The 17,728-nt window shown below is 42.2% G+C and overlaps 1 protein-coding gene across 3 annotated transcripts in view; it reads right to left on the reverse strand.

The window, feature by feature from the left end:
- Positions 1–17,728, reverse strand: part of nfatc3a (nuclear factor of activated T cells 3a) — a 73,244-nt gene that overhangs the window by 25,135 nt on the left and 30,381 nt on the right. For all 3 annotated transcript variants that reach the window (XM_061814467.1, XM_061814468.1, XM_061814469.1), the window contains exons 4-6: positions 5,553–5,752; positions 4,990–5,162; positions 2,029–2,169 (exon numbers count right to left, since the gene is read on the reverse strand). In XM_061814467.1, coding sequence (XP_061670451.1) covers positions 2,029–2,169; positions 4,990–5,162; positions 5,553–5,752 — 514 coding nt within the window. The remainder of the gene's footprint in view (positions 1–2,028; positions 2,170–4,989; positions 5,163–5,552; positions 5,753–17,728) is intronic.

Below are 17,728 nucleotides of genomic sequence, written 5' to 3' on the forward strand. Positions count from 1 at the left end.
AAAGCGACAAAAAAGTACTTTTATGAACATTATAAAAACCAACTGAAAAGGTACTCATAACATTGTGGATTACAAATGTTGTTGCTCAAATATTCTAACGTGTACACTATCTGGGAGTGTTCAAGTACACAAGATCAGTCTTGACCCCAAGACCAAACAACAGGGAGTCCTCGGGTTAAGACGGTCTTGACTTTAGACGATTCGACTTTACAACGCCCGTCCCCGGCTGCTTTTGTCTGGCTAATGCTTGTCCGTGTTTGTGTGCCGGGAGTACCTTTGCATTTTTTGCCCTCCTTTTTAGACATTAGCGCCCCAAAGAAAAAAATCTGTGACTTTTAGCAGTGCTTCTGCAACTAAAACAAAATGCATTACCATGGAAACGAAGCTCAAGATCATAAAAAGATTGGAGAAAGGAGAGACGCAAAAACCACAAAAGCCTCAGTTGGTCAACCATGGTCACAAATATTCAAGACAAAGCCTGTATTTTAGCGCATGTGAAGGGTTCCGTTCGTATGTCGTGTACAATGATCACAAAACAAGGTTCTTTGATACTTGTCGAGATGGAGAGGATTGAAGACCAGGGTCTTTCGCAATAGCTAAGCACACCCTCCCCTTCTTCTTCTTCTTCTTCTCCATCCACCTCTCAGCACTCATGCTAAGTACATCATCTTGTTTATTTCAATGTATTTGTTTATTATAGAAAGGATTTTGATGTAAATTCTGACTTTTATGGTGGAATCTGACTTAAGTCGAAATTCGAGTCAAGTCGCTACTCTAGGAATGGATTTCAGTCGTAGACCGAGGACTCCCTGTAGGCTACGTTTTAGGGTCTTGTTCTAATATCGTAGTTAATTAAATTTGAACTGTAAAACACTCACTACATTTCTGAAACCATTTCAGAGAAATTATTTTTATCTTTGATCCTCACGGTACTGTTTATTTTTTGTAATATTTTCCTCAAATTTTGGAGACTTCAAGAAACATTAACATACAAGGCTTGACCTAGTATTATTCTCCAAGACTGCCTGCCTTGATCTTGTTCTGATTGTATTGACTCTTCAAAATCTGGTCTGAACTTGGTCTTATTTCCAACGCCACAAAGTCTTCACGTGGACTCTTCTTAATTCCTAACTTGGTCCCAATTCCTCTTAGTCTCGGCCTTCATTCTTGACTTCAAAACTACACACGAAAAAGCTGATTTCAGTTTGTTTTTCTTTCAAGTAGGATCACATGTGCATGGAGGTTAGGGATCACTGTCAGACTGAAGCCATTTATGGTACCTTCCTAAAATCGTCCAACTGCTGTGGTTTTTCAGTTAGGAAAAATATCTGCCTTCCATTCTTTCTCATTTCTTCCAGTGCTACAATTACTCCAATCAGTGCCTTTCTACACTAAAGCGGGCAGATTAGTTGAGATGAGGGGGACCATTTAAACAAACCCCAATCATCATCATCATCATGATCATCATCTTCCACTCCTTGTTGGTTCACAGTCTCTCTGCCTTCTTCTACAGTCCACTTTCTTCATGCATGGCGGTGCCCATCATTTACTCTTTTCTGATTTCGCTTTGCTTTTGTGTTTTTGGAATTGACAGGCTAACTACACTCTGTAAACCATGCTTCACCGCATATCCCTCAAAGAGCTGAAGACATTCCTCCGCATGTGCCTTATTCCCCTCAAAGATCTTTGCAAAGGTCTGCCACTCACACGACTCGACTTTCTCCCATTTGCAAGCTTGATTTTTAACACAGCAGAACATCAGTAGTTGGGGCAGGCAGTGACTGACTCAATGAATGCTCTCCCTTTTTAAAACAGGCAACGTCTATGACTTGTGTTGATTGCAAAGAACATTTTTAGACCTACAATAGCTACAGTAAATTAAACAAGCTCTTTTGAGAATAGAAGTTCTATTCATTGATGAATCAAGCAATTTATTTACTTCTAAAAAGTGTTATTTTAGCTTTGGTTTTTCTCAAAGTCCAGTCATTTTCTTCTTCTTTCAAAACCCCCCACCAACAAAGCTCTTACCAGGGCCTTTCTCCAAGAAGATAACTTTGGACTCTGGAAAGAAGTTGCTTCCAGTGATGGCCATTTCCTCTCCCCCATTGACGAGACAGCTGCTCAGACTAGATTTGTCAACTTGGGGCAGCTCTTGAGCCGATCGTTGGGCTGGAAGAGACAGAGCAGAGGTTGAAGACAAAAGAATGCCACTGTTTCTAACTCATGTTTATTCACATAAACAGGAAATGCGGTGTTTATTTTGCTTGTACAGTGAAGAAAATAAGTATTTGAAGACCCTGCTATATTGCAAGATTTCCCACTTAGAAATCATGGAGGGGGCTGAAATTTTCATCATAGGTCCATGTCCACTGTGAGAGAGATAATCTAAAAAGAAAAACCCATACATCACAATGTAGGATTTTTTAATGATTTATTTGTGTGATACAGCTGCAAATAAGTATTTGAACACCTGTTTATCAGCTAGAATTCTGACCCTCAAAGACCTGTTCGTCCGCGTTCAAAAGTCCACCTCCACTTCATGTATTATCCCGCATCAGATGCACCTGTGTGAGGTCGTTAGCTGCATAAAGACACCCGTCCACCCCATACAATCAGTAAGACTCAAACTTGTAACATAGCAAAGACCCAAGAGCTGTTCAAAGACACCAGAGACAACATTGTACAACTCCCCACAGCTGGAATGGGCTACGGAGAAATTGCCAAGCAGCTTGGTGAAAAAAGGTCCACTGTTGGAGCAATCATTAGAAAATGGAAGAAGCTAAACATGACGGTCAATCTCAATCAGAGTGGAGCCCGATGCAAGATATCACCTCGTGGGGTCTCAATGAGCCTTGGAAAGGTGAGGAATCAGCTAGAGAAGATCTGTGGGGAGGAGTGGGCCAAAATCCCTCCTGCACTGTGTGCAAACCTGGTGAACAACTACAGGAAACTTTGACCTCTCTAATTGCAAACAAAGGCTCCTGTACCAAATATTAACATTGATTTTCTCAGGTTGTCAAATACATATTTGCAGCTGTATCACGCAAATAAATCGGAATCAGCCCAGGACTACACGACAGGACTTGGTCAATGACCTGAAAAGAGCTGGGACCACCGTTTCCAAGGTGACTGTTGGTAATACACTAAGACGTCATGGTTTGAAGTCATGCATGGCACGAAAGGTTCCCCTGCTTACACCAGCACATGTCAAGGCCCGTCTTAAGTTTGCCAATGACCATTTGGATGATACAGAGGAGTCATAGGAGAAAGTTTTGTGGTCAGATGAGACCAAAAGTGAACTTTTTGGTCATAATTCCACTAACCGTGTTTGGAGGAAGACAAATGATGAGTTCCATCCCAAGAAGACCATCCCTACTGTGAAGCATGGGGGTGGTAGCATCATGCTTTGGGGGTGTTTTTCTGCACATAGGACAGAACGACTGCACTGTATTAAGGAGAGGATGACTGCGGCCGTGTATTGTGAAATTTTGGGGAGCAACCTGTTTCCCTCAATCAGAGCATTGAATACGGGTCATGGCTGGGTCTTTCAACATGACAATGACCCGAAGCACCCAGCCAGGAAAGCCAGGGAGTGGCTCCGTAAGAAGCATATCAAGGGTCTGGCGTGGCCTAGCCAGTCTCCAGACCTAAACCCAATAGAAAATCTTTGGAGGGAGCTCAAACTCTGTGTTTCTCAGCGACAGCCCAGAAACCTGTCTGATCTAGAGAAGATCTGTGTGGAGGAGTGGGCAAAAATCCCTTCTGCAGTGTGTGCAAACCTGGTGAACAACTACAGGAAACGTTTGACCCCTGTAATTGCAAACAAAGGCTACTTTACCAAATATCAACATTGTTTTTTTTTCGGGTGTTCAAATACTTATTTGCAGCTGTATCACACAAATAAATTATTAAAATATCATACATTGTGATTTCTGGATTTTTCTTTTTAGATTGTCTCTCTCACAGTGGACATACACCTACGATGAAAATTTCAAACCCCTCCATAATTTCCAAGTGGGAGAACTTGCAATATAGCAGAGCGTTCAAATACTCATTTTCTTCACTGTATATTAAACCACACTTTTACCAAGCGGTACGTTTCTCTACCCTGAATCCACTTGGCCACCAGCTTAGCAAATGGATGCACCAAGATGTCATCACAGAGTGCAGTGCCCAAATGTAACATTTGTCAGTGTTCCCGCAGACACCCACACTGCATGCCTGCAAACCTCAGCTACACACCGTTTTGCCCTTGCGCCGCGCCATTATATACACAATTGAATGGGTTAGCTGACAGTTGTGTGAAGTGCAGTTGTGAAATTACCTTTAAACTGGACTTTATTTCCATTATTGGCGTGTTTTTGGCTCTTTAAACTACAATACTTTATGGCAAAAAACAGCATACTGTAGATTGCACAAAGAGGGAAAGAAACTAGTTTCCTTTATGACCCTGCATCATTGTGACACAACTGAAACCCAAACTAACCCAAGAAAAATGAGGGAGGAGACTCTAGAAAGATGACAGGTGCTTTGTACTTCCATTAAAAAAAAAAAAAAAAAAAACAGAATGTGTGATTTTTTTTTGCAATCCTTTTTACTTTTAAGGCTACATTTTGTGTTGGTTCTTGTTTTTATGTTGCGTGCGTTGCAGTGTCAGTTGTATCAGTTCAACTATAGCATGGTTGGGATGGTAACCCAAACTTTATTTGTAAGCGCTTTTCATACTGAGAAGAATGCAAGGCAAAATGCTTTACATAAATGAAAATAACTCAATCCCTCTCGTGGTGGTGGATGGTACTGATAAAATATGCTGGGAGACTTTACAACCTTTAAAAAAATGTTCTCATCATATGCAACTGAACAAATGAGTGCTGCTAAGTGAAAATGTGTCTTGCGATTAATTGAGAGAAGCATGGTTCATTTTGTGTGAGTGTGATTGTGTTTGTGAGCATGCATGCATGTGTGTATGTGTGCCTGTGTGGGACGTACAGCATTCTACCGGAATGGAGGCGGCCTGCAGCGACAGAACCTTCCCGTTCGGCTGAGGGATGTGAACTCGGAACACCACCCGTACGCGGGTGTTCTTTCTCCCTATATCCGTCTCGCCCTTTCGCAGTTCGATGTCTGAGTTTCGTAGCTTGAGGATGCCCGCGCAGTCAATGCTGCGGAAAGAGGAAGGAAAAGTTGTTGGCTGTAAATCCAGAGGAAAAACAAATACAAGCACAGCAGGCTTTTGGGAGCGTCATATTAAATTTAAAATGTAAAATAAGTGGGAAAGTCCAGACCGCATCCTTTCCAGTTAAATCCAATGTAAATAAATGAACCAGGGCCTTATGCAAATATAATCAGTGAATTGATGCAGAATCATAAACATTCACATAAAGTTTATTTTTCTACCACTTTGATGTTCACCACTTTCCGTTGTTTTAGATTAAAAATACATAAAAGTTCACATTTGGAAGAAGCCGCAAACTCTAGAAACAAAATTGCACCTTCCTCACAACGAGAAGCTCGTGAATGAAAATTGCAATCTGGAAATGCTCGCGACGTACCTGGCAGACATGTTGTTTTCAGGCAAGAGAGGAATTTCGAGAACTTTGGTGCTGGTGATCACAATCTCCTGGCTGGCCGTGGCCACGGTTTTCCCAGTGATGCGGTGCACTTGGTAAAAGGCGTGTGGCCTCAAGTAACGGTCATCAGCTGTTCCGATGAACATCTGCAGGTTGACAGGCTTCTCGTTGTAGCCAACCAGCTGAAACACGACAGGAACACTGAGTCAAACACATGTGAGTCCAGCTGAAAAGTGTGAACAAAGAAACATTCAACTGTCTGACTTTAGTTTGGGAGGCATTTGAAATGTCAGCTCAAGGTTGATGTAGTTTTGGCAAAAGCGCTGGATATTCATCTGGCGTTTTGGCATTATAACTGATGATTCATTTAATAAGAGTCAATATATTTTCCTCTTCCATACCTGGCCCAGGAGATGGTAGTGCCCCACATCCAGTAATTGCCTAGCAGTTTGTCCGGGACTACTTTCGTGACGCAAAAATAAAATGAGATATTATGAAATGAGGTGACATGGTGGAGCGACCGGTAAGAGCGTTGGCCTCTCAGTTCTGAGGACTGGGGTTCAAATACCGGCACCGCCTATGTGGAGTTTGCATTTTACCCCCCGTGCCTGTGTGGGTTTTCTCCGGGCACTCCGGTTTCCTCCCACGTCCCAAAAACATGCATGAATTGGAGACTCTTAAATTGCCCCGAGGTGTGATTGAGAGTGCAACTATTGTCTGTCTCTGTCAACCAGTTCAGAGTGTACCCCGCCTCCTGCCCAAAGATAACTCCACTCCTGCAACCCTTTTGAGGATAAGTGGCTCAGAAAATAGATAGATTATAAAATGAAAGAATACCAGGGCAATCAGTGTTCCTTTCTAACGTAATAACTACAGAACTCCCACCATCAATTAGATTATGATTGAAAAGAATCGTGTGAGTGGTCTAAGTAGTCATTCACATCAAACCAAATGTGATAATCAACGTGAACAGAATGCATCCATGAAGTGACACACAGGCACACGAAACACAGCGTTACATAGCGCAGTGTGTTGATGGAAGTAAATATGGCCCAGTTGTGTAGGTCTCAGATTTTCCACATTATGATAGATAGTACAACTACACTGACCATTTCAGTTGGAATGAGCAAACAACAAGGGAGGGTCATGTTCACACGATTTCAAGATGGCGCCCCACGGTGAAGCCCTCCTCTGTAGCCATGGCCTTATCCACGTTCTCTTACATACTTTAAAACACCCACCCGGCCTTCACAATAAAATGAATTGCCTTCACGAGATGAAAGATATTAGTTTCAAGAACACAAGCAGCAAAAAAAAACAACCCCACCAAAAACCTGGAACATATTTTAGACGCATATCCTGTTTAAAAAGGTTTTGTTCAACTCCAAATTGTCCAACTTTAAGGTGTTCAACTTTAGAGGCTCCATTTCATTTGAGTTGAAAGTTTCAGGCAAAAAAAAAAAGTTTGAAAAAGAGGATTAAAACAGCATTTCTGTCTTTCAAGGCGTGGGTTAGACTACACCACACCCTTAAAGCCCAAGTGTCATCCCTATAAACATTCTTAAATAGATAGTGTAATTAAAAATAGATATAACATTATTCACTTCAATGTCCATACGAAAAAAATTAATCTGAGCAGAGAGCGAGTCATCCATGCGGAAAGTTCCGGAAGTGTTATACGACATCCAAGTGGTCGCTACATTGGCTGCATCTACTGCCTGTGATGTCACCCCGGACATTCACCACCGAAAACACGCTGTGGCCCCTACTGTAGGACACACCCCTTCAGACACGGAAGCTCTTTACGAAGAAGAGAACATCTCACAACCGAGTGAAGTGACCGGGGCAATAGTACCTTATCGTTTTGAGCCATATTTAGATGATAAGCGGATCACGGCCAAACCGCCTCCCCGCCCGGTCCGCCTCCGTGCGGCGGTAATAAAAACAACAGCACCTGCGAGCGACGACGACTCCGCAGCCAATCTGCCTCCCCGTCCGATCCACTTCTGCGTGGAGATGAGCCACCGTGGCTCGGCATTGTTGACAAGCTCGGTTGCGATTCACAAGTATGGCTCGGCCTTGTCAACAAGGACGGTGGCGATCCACAAGGCCTGCTGAGGCCATCTTTCAGCAGCTGCTACACAAAAGCCTTCTGATGCGCACGTTGACACATTTAGCATCCCTGACTTGCGGATTACGGACCCCCTGTCCCCCAACTATTGTTTTTTTCTTTTTTTTTAGTAGCTGTATACACACCTACCTGTAATTTGGAACCCACAATGCTCTCGTCCTTTGCACCTGTGGAATCCATTTTTCACAACGGACCGGATCTTTTGGAAACGTGTCAAGAGTGAATCCATCCTCCCGAGTGTTCGAGTAATATCCAGCAATACAACAAGCAGGCATTTTGGCTAACACAAAGGAACAACGAGCTACTTTCCAGCAGGTAAATCTAGTATAAACAGACGAGACCGCTTGAGTGCGCTACTGCCCTGTACATCACTTCCTGCTTTTTCTGGAAAACAAATCCCTCGAGAGGATTTTCATGGCGGGAGTTACAAAAAGCCATATACGTCAAAACCACGTTTTGTGGTGGGGAAAAAACGGCTGGGTCCATACCGGCTGCTGTTTTTTCATTAATAACATACTAAAAATCATGCATTTCATGACAGTGAAATGTGATGTGAATACTGGACCTAAGGCAAACTATTTAAAAATAATATAACCCTGTACAGAAGAAGAATTTTAGTGACAAGGCTGTAACTTTCAGGGTCTCAGCTTGGGGACAGTACATCGTAACCCAAAAAGTAGAACGATGCAGTTTCTTCTAAAGGACAGTATATACAAAGCCTATTCACAGTTCAAGTCAGAATGACAAGGAAAGAAAATTGCCAGTAATAATGCTGTCGTCCTTTTCAAATCCAGTGTCTCACGCCTGCCAACCATGCTGGCCTCGCACACCCGGCAAGCAGATGCTTTCTCCATTTGTCCTGAGAGTTGGAACTTTGTTTTCTACTCAAGACAGGTGAGCTTTTTGAAGGCGGAAAGTGTTGCATGTCTGGTAGAGTTGAGCGCAAAATGGAAATGAGAGCAGGACGTTGTTTTTTCTGCAACCCAGAAGCTGCACAATCCTACTACTGTTGTGATGTTGTGCTTGGCAGAGCCGGTGACGACGGGATGGCACCCCCGCTAAAATTTGCACGCCCTGCACTGCCCTCATAGTTCCACCCCCCACCTATCCGCGTGCAGCATTTACGGGCTCACCGAAGGGAACAAGGCCTTTCAGTGCTGTTTGGACCCTGAGAACTGCCAAGCCTGAACACAAACTTCAGCTGGTTACTGACCCCATCTTCTAAGCTTTGCGTCACATGCCACCGCGTCAATGCTCCGTCCAATATTGTGGTTACTGAAAGGACAACATGTGGGATATTCATATGCTGTTCCAAAACCAACCTGAGTGAAAAGGCATGTGTGTAGTCACAATCATGCCTTGAACTACACTGACCTACAGTGTGTGAAAGCAAAAGGCAATTCGCAACTGATCACATCCAAAATATCAGACTTAGAATTCAAACGTAAGCGCAGAAAACACATCATAGTACTTATGCCTGTTATTATCCTATTCCACTGCATGTTAACTACCCAGCTTGGTACTGCTATTCTGGCCACCTTATAGTGCTTTTCTTTTGGCAAAAGCGAGTACCAGCAGATACCATATAGGTGGTGTAAACTGTTGCTTGAACCAGACACTACAAGAAAAAAAAACACAGATGCTAACATTAGCTTATCCTGTTGGTGTAGCTGAACTATGGGCGCTGGAGTACTATGGTCCAAAGTCTACATTTTACTGCAGCATTCCGTTTTCTTGCTGCCTTCAGTCGCCTGTGGGATACAATTTGTCTGCTTCTGCTGAAAAAGAGGTGAGCAGAACTGAGCCGAGCAGTGGAAATTATTATTCTTATACTCCCTAAAGCCCCTAGGAGAAATATTTGCATGAAATCTTGGGATCGCCGTAATACATTATGCGTGTCATGAGTCCATATATTTCTTTTACTGCCGTTTCTCAGCATTCACGTGCTATTTATGAGGGAACCTCTCAAATTATCATTGCTTATAAAATACATGAACAACCACAACCAGAAAATATAATGCAAATCAGACTGACGTTATCTTTACTCCACAGCTATGACATTTTAAGAGTTCAAACAGATTTGACTTAAGTCCAGATAGTACTGCTCAACAGGAAATACAGCACAAAACCTCTGTTGATCTTTTATTTGGCACCAGTTAAATCCAGTCATTTGCTAAAAGTGTTTCAATCTGAGCTACAATTTTCCATGCCCTCGGCTCCGTTGTGAAGCAAAGACCCGAGAGATGTTTAGACGCATTCTGTGTATTCCACTACATCTTTTCACTGTGCGCCGCGTTGAAAACATTACGGGCTGACTAGTTTTTGGTGTGTGCTTGAGCTTAAGCTAGATCTTACAGTCAATATTAGTATTACAGAAAACAGCAAAAAAAAAAAAAAAAATGCACCAGAGATGCTAAGTATGGATTGAAGAGAATATCATTCCTTGTTGTAAAATACAATATCTGGCACTTGAAATATATTTGGAAGGAAGTTACAGTGAGGAGTAGCACGTGGCATCCATAATAACCAGTAATGTGCTCATCTTTGGCCACATGAAAGCATGAATCATATGCTAGTAACAAGCTAACAGGTCATTATGCACCCAAGTCTGTGAATGACACCATTTTTTTTTTTTTACACTCCGAAAAACTCAACTGTCACTTTGTTTTGTTCATGATCACGTCAAGTGAGCCCAGGCGGTCGGTCAGCGCTCGTGCAAACCATTCATCTGCAGCAACAGCAGCAGCACGTGTTGCCAACTGTATAAAATGAGTTGGGATGTTTGTGTGGAAAGACAGGAAACTTCACCAAAACTGATCAAGTCCATCATCTTGTGATGCTTTGCCACAGGCCGGAAGTAAACATGAAAACAAAAGCGGTCAAATCATCCGTTATTCTTTCTACTCACCATTAAATCTGCAAGCTATCCTATAAAGACCTTCTTGTAATAGCCTCTGTCATTATTCTTAAACTCAATAAATCACCATTTTGAGGGTTTCGCCATACTCATGTTCTTCCTGGGACACAACCACGTGAAAATTAGCTTAAAAAAAAAAAACACCCTGAAGCCTTCACATCAAAACAATGGATTTTTTTCATTCAACCATTATGAACAGACAAAGCCTCAAAAATCCATATCTGAAAAGACAATTCTGTTGTGTGGGTGGAAGGAGCCATTTCTGTCTTTTCGGCAGTTTTCACGAGTCTCCGAACCCGTTCTTGAAATTTGGTCTGATTGCTATTAAATTTGAAAAAGATAAAGTAGACAGTCAGGTGATGCATAACTTGAATTCATTTTACTTTTTCCATTTTTTTTCCTGTCTAATCATGTCATCAAACTTAGACGACTCAAAATAAAACACAAAACTCTCCTCCTGTATTGCCAAGTTCCAAAAAACTCATACAAACGCATCATGTCTCCCTGCCACCATTACAACTGTAATGGCCGCAGGGGTCCCAGGGCCCATTTATCACTCCTTGGAGTTTTAATGTTTCTCTTATTTCTTTATGATTTCGTATGGTGTGTTGACAAATACGCCCTTAGAAGGCCAGGGGTTCTGTCCGAGCTAAGCAGGGAACCCTGATAAAGAGGGCCACAATAATGCCTCCTTTTGTTTTACTGACTGTTAACAATTGCCACACAGACGGACTATTTTAGTCGCTCACCCAAATGTGCAACCGTTTCTAAAAAGCAAATTATTTTCAATTTATTCTCTCTTTGATTCAATAATTATAATTAGTTCTAAAAAATGCAAGGGCACTCCAAATACCAGCCGTCAGGAGTCAAAAGACTCTCTGTTAACGTAAAATAAACATAAAGGAGGGGGACAGTCTGAAGAATAACATTGACTTAAAAAAAAAAAAAAAGCTCAACTGTGGTTGTGTCGCTCATAAGGATAAAGTTAGATGAAATATGGCAGCCGAATAGGGAAAAAGTGGGTCAGTTAAGGTGAGACGGTAGCACTAGTTTTCTAAAGAAAACAAAAAACCGTGGAAAAAAAAAACACACTACTGCATCATCATAAATGACGGCGGTTCAAATTCAGATTTCTGTACGACTTCATTTTTCCCGAAAACCTGCAAATTTGCAGTACACGTCACGCGAAACCACAGCACACCTCACAGGAAGTGGGTAAACTGTGTGAGCTTTTCTTTCTGGCTTTTTGACTCTTGTTTTTTGGAGTCACATTCAAGCTGAACTGTATCACTCATTATTTGTCACCCTTTATGGTTTTTACATTTTACTACTGGATTAGTTTCAAAGTGTTTTTTTTTTTTTTTTTTTTTTTAACTCGTACAAATCGACTGTGTTAATCTTAAGAGGTTCTGATGTGCCCCTTTTATGTACTGGCACATAATACATTTGTAACTTTCACTAGCTGGTCGCCAACGACAAATTTCAAGAATGGACACACTGTAGAACTGGGTTGGCTCTCAAAGTATAAACAGTGCTTAGAAACTTCCTTGAGACAGTTGAAGCATGTTGAGACGCATGCTGGTGTGTGTATCAACTTGGGACGGCCTGTAAATGACATCAAATGTGGTAGAGACACACTACAACGTCTTTTATGACACGGACTATTTTAGTCCAAACATTTGCCTTCAGCCTTCAGATATTTATGCGCCAAATGGAAAATCTACCCTAATTTGGACTTGGCCCGTGTTAATTTTAGACCTTGTGCAAGTCATCTCCCAGTAGCGTTCCAGCTTGAACACAATGTGTTTATGAAACAACAAAAGACGAATGGCGGTTCAAGCAGTCTTCGGGGGTGGGGGGAGGCAACACCTAGGACGGGTAAAAGAGGGTCCCGGTTGCAGACGCGTCTCGACAACAACAACAAAAAAAACACACAACAAACGCACTCTTGACATCTCACATTCCAGAGTCGCCCCCGTAAATCTGTGCTGGAGTGTGAAATACCGCAGGAGGGTGGTCTCTGTACTTTTAAATCATCTTCTGTGGCTGTCCACAGCAAACTGTATGGATCTTCCTTCCTGGCGGGTCAGCAAGAAACCGGATCTTGATAAAGATCATTTCTATATTAACCAAACAGTAACCACTGCTGGTGCCTCTGGCTGGACTGGGTTTGGGCTGAGGATGAACTCTCTCCCCTAAAATAAAACAGCTGGATACAGTTACATATCCAGCGCCCACTATATAAAGTCCCCATTTATTTTGGGCCTTCATCTGTTCCGATGGTCCAGTAATAAGAGCACGAGCTCAGGGGGGAAAACATCTTCTCGCGCTGCATGTAAACATGGAATTGTACACGCGGCAAAGATGTGTTCAAGGTAATACCTGGCCTAAACACAAGTTGGGTTTCTATTTACGTGTATGTGTGAGTTGAAGTCAAACTCTATTGAAGGTCATGCAATTTGGAATTCAAATTGAACCAGCATCATGAATGACTTCCCTTGAGCGTACATCCAGAAAGGCCAATTCAGTAAGTGTCAGTGGACTGGGCTTCGTTTTATTTGACTTTTGGGGCTTTCTGGTCAATAGTTTATCTAGTGCAGGGGTGCTCTCGGGATGGCATGCCAAAAAAATGCCAATGTTCCTTCTAAACTGCACGCGTGCGCAATAGTGCACCGCTGATGCAGTCTCTTCGCAGATATTCTGCACTGCGCACAAAAAAATATGTAATCCAATGCAAACTGAAAGTATAACATACAGCTATTCAGTTTGTGGCATTTTGCAATGTGATTCAATGAGTGAGGGATGACTGGTTGTTACAGCCAATGGCACATTTCACATACGTACTGTAAAAAAATGAAAAGCCACTGGTTACTTTTAGGCAGCACACGGAACTTGCTCTAACAATGACCGCTACTCTGCCACACTTTCTTTTTCCTAGTTTACCTTACACCTGCTCCCCATCCCCGCTCTTAAAGACATTCTCTCATAATTCTCTCATAATTACAGTACAAATGTTACAGTACTTACGCAGCCCATCAATGTGTTTTATTATGACAGCGTCCACCACTGCTTTAGTTCACAACACAGTCTGGGCAACGTAGAGCAAAGACGAGCTAGACATGCTGCTTATGTTTATTTTAAATATTAATGTGGAAAATTTAAAAAGAAATGCTGTTGTTTTAAGATGGGATGACTGTCGGAGTATGTGAATAATCGAAGAAAAAGTGGTTAAACTGGATGAGATTTTCTCTTTTCCGAGTGCGAAAGGTCTGGTCTGAAGCCAAAGTAGAAAGTGCAGGATGAGATGGTGTGTAATTTTAAAATTCCACCTTGGCACAGCCTGATGCAGGATGAAAGCACAGACAAAACAGTGCACAAAAATCTAATTCTGTATTTTAAATATAGGAGGCAACATAACATTAGCCTTAAAACGGTTTGGGAGCATCATCATACCCCCCTCGGTAGCTCGCAAAACTCTGCCTGCTTGAAAAGTAGATCTTGGGGTAAAAAAGTCTGGGCACCCATGATCTAGTGCTTTAGCATCGCCCCCAAAATTGGTGCACAGTGAGTAACATGAGTAAATTCAAAGCTTGCCTATTTGTCCTACGCAAGTAAAATATTTAATTATTTTTGCAGTATTTGATAAAATGTCACTGTTTTGGTCTTGTTTCTGTACAGTCATGGTAACATGAAGGCTGCTTAACTTTTCCAAGCATAAAACATCCATCGATCCATTCATTCATCTTCTATCTTGTTTACCCTGTCAACGTTAATCCATCTTTTTATCATTTCTTATGTGAAAATTGAAAACTGTTTCAAACAGGGAGGGTGTTGCACGAGTAATTTGTTGTTTATCTGTCACCAACACTCTGCGGTACTGATTTCGCTTCGTGACTCTTGTCACAAGTCTCTGTCACCGTCCACCTCAGGTCGGGCCGTAACTCGACACTTTCATCCATCCTGCGCCTGACTCTGCTAAGTTGTTTCCCTGTGTTGCTGCACCGTTTCCATGGTGAGACTTTTTGTGTATGCAATCGAGTAGGTGCGTGTGTGCGTATGTATGTGTGTGAGCAAGGAGATTCATACGCACATAAGCTGCCGCTCTTCAATTTATGCTAGAAAGCAGGACGAGCTTGGGATGGAGCTCGTTGACTTTAGTGGTAATGCTGGTTCTTCAGGGGTGGATAGTTGGGCTTAAGTATGTTTGTGTATGCATGGGACAGATGAGGAAACAAACACGATGGCAACGTCGAAGGTCGTTTTTATGAGTTTGTAAGATGGCATACATACCTCCGCAAATCTCTTGAGACTTTTTGTGATTGTTTGTCACATTAGGAGAAAATCAGTCATGGAAAAGATGAACTATGACTACGGTATAACTAAAAGAATTGACATTTTACTTCCTGCGACAAGGAAGACTAACTGCTAAGTACAATATGATTCAGAAGTATACAATTAATTCAAACTCAAATACAAATATGCATTCCCAACAAGTGTCATGTTGAATATACGACCACAAACAACCCACCCTGCTACGTTCCCTACTATCAGACATATGTACAAGTCTTTTTAAATTCTGGCTAAGTTCCCTCTTCTTTGATAGGTTCATTTTATTCATTAATCGATTCTCTGTACCGCTTATCCTCACGATGCCTATCCCATTTTAATGTAGCAAGCTCAGCGGTTAGAGCATTGGTTTGGTAAACCAGAGGTCGTGAGTTCGTATCTCACTGGGGGCCTCTACTCCCCAAGAGGGGTTGCGTCAGGAAGGGCATCCGGCGTGAAAACTGTGCCAAACAAATATGAGCGTACATCTGAGATGTTTCGCTGTGGCGATCCCTAACAGGACAAGCCAAAAGAAACTTACTTACTTATTATTAATTAGTTTTATTATCGAATAGATGTTAGCAAATCTGCCTCATAGTTCTGAGGTTTGGCATTTGAATCTCAGCACTGGCCTTACTATGTGGAATCTGTGTTTGCATGTATTTTCTCCACCTTCCTCTCACAAATTGTTCATAGGTGTGAGTCCGGGTGGCTGTTTTCTCAATACGTGCCCAGCGATTGCCTGAAGACCAGTTCAAGGTGTACCTCGCCCCTTGCCAAAAGTCAGAGGGTATCAACTCCAGCTCAACCATGACACTAATGAGAAGCGCTATAAAAAAAAAAGGATCAATGGTTGCATTATACTGTGGTTAACATCTCTTTAAATAATTGGGAATTTTAAAATGCCTGTAGAGTGAATAAAAGTTTTATGTTGCCATCTGTCTGCATCGGGAATGGATGGACTTCCTATGAAAGGAATTGTTTTGAAAAGCGCTCTTCTATCTATTCACCAGTTGTTTTGTTTTTTTTTGCCATGCATGTCCACTGCGTTGATCTGAGCGGTTCGCTGTTTGCCCAGCACGCTAGGGAGGGCAGAGGGAGCCCATTGACTGTTTGTTTAAACAAGGTCAATACATGTGCATGCACACGCACAAGCATTTACTGTATACTGCATCAGACCTGTATATGGCCTTGGGAGGACGGGTCTGCGCTCCCTCCTTCCCCTGTCCCATTCTATCCTCCTGCAACCTCTCTATAAAACTCGTACTCCTCGTGACTGGCTTCCTCGCAGTGAAAAGACGACTGATTACGGTGAACGGCTTTAACTGTGTTTATATCAAATAGAGCCCGGTGGCAAAGCAACAGCAGCTTCGAGTGAAAAGCTGTGAATTGTTGTCTCCGTGCCAATTACGACAGCCAGTCTATTTAGGGAGGCGGCGCATAGAAATAAATGGCCTGCAAAACAAAAAGGCAGCGAGCGAAGCTGAGCAATCAAAATCGCCGCGCATATTCACGGTCAAACCACAAATTAAGATGTATAAATTATAGCAATAGTAGACTAGATAATGATTTCAGTGCCAACTGCTCCGCAATTTGCATTTCAACCAAAATCCTCGATAGAATCAGCCTCAAAATTTATGCAAAGTCTAGAAGATTGAATTGTCATATGTGGTGAGCTTTATTTAACCATATCATTCTGTGGGCGACTGGTTAGCACACCTGCCTTACCGTTCTGAAGACCAGAGTTCGAATCCCGGCCCTGCCTGTGCATAATTTGAATGTTCTTCAGGTACTCTGGTTTCCTCTCAAATCCCCAAAACATGCATTGTGGGTTAATCGAGGTCTCTGAATTGCCCTTAGGTGTGAATGTGACCAGTTCAGGGTGTACCCCGCCTCTCGCCTGAATATACCTAGGATAGGCTCCAGCACACCCTCGCCCCTAGAGAGGAAAAGCAGTACATAAAATTGATGGATTGATAATTCAGTGGCTATCTTTAAATGGTTATTGTACCTGTAATGGGAAAAATATTTTGGAATATGAAGAGAGAGCCAATCATTGTCCTAGAACTGATTAGTATGTTCAACCTTGGAAGGTTCACTCTATTCTAGCAAATTGTTTTCATCCATTTGTGATTTTACACACTTATTGTGTAGTACAGTTACATGTGGACTAATCTGATGAAGTTTCGTGTTCTTTCGCTAAATCTGCCGGCCTTTGTCTTGTCTGCTTGCCTCCATCCATGGCCAGCAGGTAATACCAAAGTGCTCCTTGTATTTGTGTGGGCGCAGCAGCACTCAATTAAGCTGGTTAAATACGCACAAGGATACCTCAGCCAGCCAGAGAGGCTTTGGACTTATATGTTTCCTAGCAACAGGTGCACCGATTGTCATCTGTAGCTAGCCCCTGAGGAATGGCTAACGCAGCCCCAGTCTGTTGGGCACAGACGTGGCTCCTCTGCAATGTATCATTAGGTATATGGAAAAAGATCTGGTGGTCAACAGTACTGGATTATTTTTGGATGGCAGAATTCAAATATTTTCCTTTTTTAATGTCTTACATTTTGCATGTTTGCAATGCAGCCTAGTAATAAAGAGACAGAAATGTACTGGACACTATAGCTGGAAGTTATAGAATTAGCTTCAGTCCTCAAGAACCAAGAGCTGCAATAAGCATGTCATATTTTTATTTCTTTCAATGTGAATACTATTTTTTTTCCACTACTGTACTGTACTTAACAGGTCATCCTAAAGACATGAATAATGTTGCCACTCTTGTCACAGTTG

Source organism: Syngnathoides biaculeatus, chromosome 3 (assembly GCF_019802595.1).
Source record: "Syngnathoides biaculeatus isolate LvHL_M chromosome 3, ASM1980259v1, whole genome shotgun sequence".
In the NCBI taxonomy this organism is placed as follows: domain Eukaryota; kingdom Metazoa; phylum Chordata; class Actinopteri; order Syngnathiformes; family Syngnathidae; genus Syngnathoides; species Syngnathoides biaculeatus.